Raw genomic sequence first — 5,767 nt, 5'->3', positions numbered from 1 at the left:
TTTCCCTCAAAAGACAAAAATCAAACAAACAAAAACATAGAAAGCTAGAACTGACACATTCAATTTTAAGAATTTATGAATCTTTGTTTTGGTTTTTGAGACAGAGCTTGTCTGTATATAGCTCAGGCTAGTCATATATATATATATATATATATATATAATTTTTTTCTTTAGAATTATTTATTTTATACTGTAGCTGTCTTCAGACACACCAGAAGATGTTATCAGATCCCATTACAGATGGTTGTGAACCACCATGTGGTTGCTGGGAATTGAACTCAGGACCTCTGGAAGAGCATTCAGTGCTCTTAACCACTGAGCCATCTCTCCAGCCCATCAGGCTAGTCTTGAACTTAAGATCCTCCTGCCCTCAGCTTCCCAAGTCATTCCAGACGTTTTTCCTAATGCCCTGTTAGATTTCACTTCCGAATGAGTGAAAGGGGAAGCAGTGATGTCTCTGTCCCTTCTCCGTGTCACCTCACAGGACCTTGTTGATAACTGACAACCCTGTAGTGTATTACAACTACTCGAGCCCTGGAACCTTCACCGTGAAAGTCAGGGTGGTGGCAGAATGGGAGCAGATAAAGCCAGACACCACGAAGGGCACTATACAGAAGACCGGTGACTTCTCAGCATCGTTGGATCTGCGGGGTAGGTCTGCTGCCGGATTGGCGCTACCCAAGAAGTCCTAGACAACTTTCCTTCCAGTTCCAGGTGACTCCAGGCTAGCATCGGGCTGCTCTTGAAGGGACATCCTCAGAGCCACCTCCACTCTCATGTCTGCTTCAGAGTGATGTGTTTATAAAAAGATAAAGAGGTAGATTATGTTCTATGGGGGTGTGGTGTGGTGTGGTGTGGGGGAAGAGGATGCCTCAGTGGGCCCATGCCAAGGCACCCCTTCCCCCTGAGGGACCACCCACACGATGGTATATATAGAATAGAATTTATTCAGGGCATGGGGAGGGGAGTAAAGAAGGTAGTAGAGGCAGAGAAAGGCAGAGAGAGGGAGAGAGTAGAGAAGTAGAGGCCGGCCATGACCACATGGAGAGAGGGGGAAAGGGAATGGGGCGGGGAGGGGGGAAGCAAGGGAGCAAGAGGTAAGAGTAAGAGAAGGGGGCAAGAAGCCCCTTTTGTAGTGGGCCAGACCTACCTGGCTGTTGCCAGGCAACTGGGGAGGAGCATACTGGGCTGTTGCCAGGTAACTGGGGAGGAGCATACTGGGCTGTTGCCAGGCAACTGGGGAGGAGNTTGCCAGGTAACTGGGGAGGAGCATACTGGGCTGTTGCCAGGCAACTGGGGAGGAGCATACTGGGCTGTTGCCAGGTAACTGGGGAGGAGCATACCCAGCTGTTGCCAGGCAACTGGGGAGGAGCATACTGGGCTGTTGCCAGGTAACTGGGGAGGAGCATACCCAGCTGTTGCCAGGTAACTGTCAGGGTAGAGTCCAGACAGAATACCAACAATATCCTCAGAGCTATCTCCACTCTCATGTCTGCTTCAGAGAGTCTGCCAAAGGCCACAGGCAGCCACTCTCTGGCATTTGAGTTTAGGTTACCCTGCCCCCAGAGCCTGAGCTTGACCAGACCCCTGCCGCAGAGGAGCTGGTCCTTGGTGCTCTTTGTTCCCCAGTCAATACAGTTCAGGCCAAAGCTGCCTACAGAGGGTGGGAAGCCTCTCTCTAGCTACCTGGCTCTGGACAGTTTCCAGAGACGTCTTTGTATGTGTGTATGTGTGGGGTGAGGGTGTGTGCTTGATGTGGACCTGAGACTGTACTTAACACATATGCACAGGTGGGTATGCACACGTGTGCATTTGCATGTGGAGGTCAGGGGGAAAACCTTGAATTTTCAGATTCCAGTCTACCTTTTAAAAGTTAATAATTATTTTTAATAGTGTAGCCCTGACTGGCCTGGAACTCATAGAGATCCCTCTGACTCTGTCTCCAAGTGCTAGGATAAAAGGAAGGAGCCACCTGTCCTGGCTCAACAACATTCTTTTGAAACAACTGTTTCTTACTGACCTGTAGCTCACCTCATGAGCTTGTCTGGCTGCCCAGGGACTCTCAGGGATCCACACATCTCCACACTCCCAGCTCTGGATTTCAAGCAGATGTCACTATACCTGGCACTTTACAACGTGCCGAGGGTGGAATTCAGGTCTAGTCTTTACCAGCTGTTCTGTTTCGATCTCTGTGGCTGGGATAAAAACACTCAGACCAAAAGCAACTCCAGGGAGGAAAAGTTTTCTCTGTCTTAGACTCCAGGTCACAATCTATCACTGAGAGAAGTCAAGATAAGAACTCAAGGTGGGAACCTGAAGGCAGAACTGCTTGCTGGTCCACAACACAGTACCTGTAATCAGGAAAGCATATCAGAGGAGTACAGCCGAAACTGTCAGGGAAGTACAGCAGAAACTATGGAAAACTGCCGTGTGTCAGCTCACTCGCCATCTCATGCTCAGCTGGCTTTCCTACACAGCCCAGGAGCGCCTGCCTAGAGAATGGTGCTGCCCACAGTGGACCGGGTCTTCCCACATCAATTAGGAATCAAGATAAAACATCACTGACATGCTTGTTCAAGGCCAGTCTGAACCAGGGCAATCCCTCAAATGAGACTCTCTTTTCAGGCAACCCTAGGATGTGTCAAGTTGACAGAGTTAGCTAACTAGGATACCAGACGAGGTGTCTCTCTTCAGGCCTTGTGAGGATTTCCTTGCCTTTGGTGATGGCTGGTGCTTTTCTTGTGGCATAGTGACAGTGGGTGAGAGAGCTGGCTCTTGCTTGCTTCTCCAGTTGCCTCCCTCTGAGCCAGCACCAGGAACAGAGGCAAGGACACAGAGGTGACCATGCAGCCTAGGGGGCTGTGCACCTTGTGCCAATCCTCGGCCACCTGGATCCAATGGGTTCTTCCTTCCTTACAGAGTCGCTTCAAGGCATCCAGATTTTGGGGCCCACCCTCCTGCAGACATTCCAAAAACTGACAATGAACCTGAAGTTCTTCGGGAGGTGAGTGACCCCTCCTGGAGTGCTGTGTGGATATTCTGTGGCCTCTCTACACTACCAATAATGCCACAGAGCCTGCCCTGTCCCTTAAAGAGCCTAGAGGAGAGATGCTACTATTCTGTCCATGGCTATGAACCAGGAGAGAACAAGATCTGCACCATGTGTTTCCAGGTTCCTGGTCCCTTAGGCAAATAATTAAGAATAAGGGCTGGCATAGATTTCTAAAAGAAGTGAGATATTCAGAACTAAGCAATGGCACAGATTAGAGCACCGGTTCTCAACCTGTGGGTCGCGACCCCCCAGGGATCGAATAACATGAGGCACAGTATTAAAGGGTTGCAGCATTAGGAAGATTGAGAAGCTCTGGATTAGCCTGAGACACTGTCAAGATGGACAGCAGGCAACATGGAGTGGGAATGTTCAAGGGTCCCAGGTTACAGCCTGGAGTCTCTCTTTATGGAGTTTACAGGCAGGAGGGACTGGTTATTAACAAGCATAGTTTGGGCGGTTCTCTAATTGATAGGTTAGATCATATATCTGTTTTTTCTATCACAATATATCTCTTCCCATAATGCATCTGATTTTTATCATATGCCCACCATATTATATATATATTTAATGTTTGTTTATTATCCTCTCTTAGAATATTTTTATTTGTAAAAATTATTTTAAATTTATTTATTTTACACATATGACTGTTTTGCTTGAATGTATGCCTATGCACCATATGTGTGCCTGAAGAGGTCAGAAGAGAGGTCAGAAGAGAATATCCAATCCCCTAGAATTGGAGTTACAGATGGGTGTGAGCTGCTGTGTGGGTGGTGGGATAGAACCAGGGTCCTCTACAAGAGCATCAAGTGCTCTTAACCACTGAGCCATCGCTCCAGTCCATGCATGACCAATCTGTGCGCAGGTATAAGATGACAAAAGGAGATCCCGTAAAACTTTCCTAGAGACCACAGTTTTTACTTTATAATCATGTACCCCAAACTAGTGCAAGGCAACACAGCATTACTTGAAGAATGTGTGGCTTCTCCCTGGGGGCAACCAGGCCTTGGTGGTGTTGGGGGGGGGCACGCAATATTTAGCATTACAATACATAGCAAAAGATCAATGACTCCCTACCATTAATTGTTAGCCCAAAGAAACCCCTTAGGCATCTTGTTACAGCCATGAAAAAAAATTAACAAATATACCTCAACATCAGCCATTCCAGATGCAAGAAGAGTTGGCCCAGGACCCTAAGGAGACCCCAGGCTAGTGAGGCAGAGGTGTGTACACAACACTAGACAGTAGCAGGGGACAGAGCAGTGCTCACATGGCACCCAGGGGAAGAATGAGCACTTCCTGAGTGAGCTCCCTCAGGGGAAGGCTTCATTCAGGAGGTGGCATGAAGAGAATCTGAAAAGCTGAGCAAACTTTGATAGGGTGGAAAATGTTGGAATCCACCTGCCACCATGGAGGTTTTGAGTGTCAGTCCCTAACTTAACCTCTCCTCCCCTGTCTTTAGCCTCTCTGCCCACTTTCCCTGTTTGTGGGCCCAAGAAAATTACAATAATTACAATAATAATAATAATAATATTTAAAATTTTAGAAAGCTAGCCGTAGCATTTGTTGTCCAGTCTTTGTATGTTTGAGAAAGTTGAGGGCTTAGCTGAAGCCCCAACTGCAACAGTCTGAAAGGTTGGATGGGTGAATCAAGGTAACCTGGAATTAGCAGTGCGTTCTGAAAATGTTCTAGAAGCAAGACTCTGGAAACAGTATCAGTTTGAGGCAGGATTGATCAGGAAGCTGGAACAGCAGGCATCCCAGCATCCCCCGTGGGGGGGTGGGGGTGGGGGTGGGGGGTAGGGGTCGGAGGTTGGGGGTGAATCCTGGCAGGGCTACCTTCCTGGTCTTCCATTCTGCAATAAACAAAACTTACAAGCAATACATTGTCTTAATCCTGTAAATTGTGGTGGATGGTTTGGGTCATTTTATGGATAGGTAGTCATTTTAGGAATAATTAGAAATAATTATGGTCTTGAATAGGAAGGAAATTATAGAGAGGTTAGATTCAGGGACTTCTTTTCTCTTTTCTTTCCTTTTCTCTTTCTTTCTTCCTTAGGTAAGGAAAAGGGAGTTGAAAAGATAGAAAAATATTATAAGAAATTAGATAAATAAGACAAATAAGGGCAGATTAACCAAAAACCAAAACCAAAACAAACAAACGAAAAAAACCATTGTACAGCCACAGTCTCACATTGGTAAGGATCTTTATACTTTGATGCAAAATTGAGGTTATATTTTGCTACACTAGCACAGAATTGGTACAGAATTAAACCTGTAAATGATACAGGTTTAAGGTTTTCATTGGTATAAATCTTTTTATATTGATACAAAATTTAAGATTAATTTTGTTACAATATATATATATGTTTCAACTCTTTTATAAGTAGTGTGTCTATGTAACTCATTTAATAATACAAGGTTTAGTCTCAGCCTTTTTAATAGCTGGTATTACAAACTGTTTAGGATAATTAAGTATGGCAAGTTACTCATGGTCATGTTAGATACTAATCTGGATTATCACAGAAATATACATCCTGAGTTATACAGACAATAGGTAGCTGAGACAGGTAATATTTGCTTGTTCCAATATGCTATGATAGATGGTGCTAAAAAACCTCAGAGATCCACAAAATATGGCATTTAAAATTATTTCATTATTAAAAGATCTTTTGACTGAGATAGGTCTGCTCCTGACAGTACCCCATTCTGCTTCAA

General features: G+C 45.4%; 1 protein-coding gene across 1 annotated transcript in view; it reads left to right on the top strand.

The window, feature by feature from the left end:
- The window catches only part of Tmem130 (transmembrane protein 130), a 26,373-nt gene that overhangs the window by 10,526 nt on the left and 10,080 nt on the right, over positions 1–5,767 (top strand). Inside the window, exons 4-5 of the mRNA XM_021163843.2 lie at positions 485–651; positions 2,920–3,004. Coding sequence (XP_021019502.1) covers positions 485–651; positions 2,920–3,004 — 252 coding nt within the window. The remainder of the gene's footprint in view (positions 1–484; positions 652–2,919; positions 3,005–5,767) is intronic.

Source organism: Mus caroli, chromosome 5 (assembly GCF_900094665.2).
Source record: "Mus caroli chromosome 5, CAROLI_EIJ_v1.1, whole genome shotgun sequence".
Classification (NCBI taxonomy): Eukaryota; Metazoa; Chordata; class Mammalia; order Rodentia; family Muridae; genus Mus; species Mus caroli.
The sequence above is the reverse complement of the archived record's forward strand: the minus strand, read 5'-3'. Positions and strand labels throughout refer to the sequence as shown.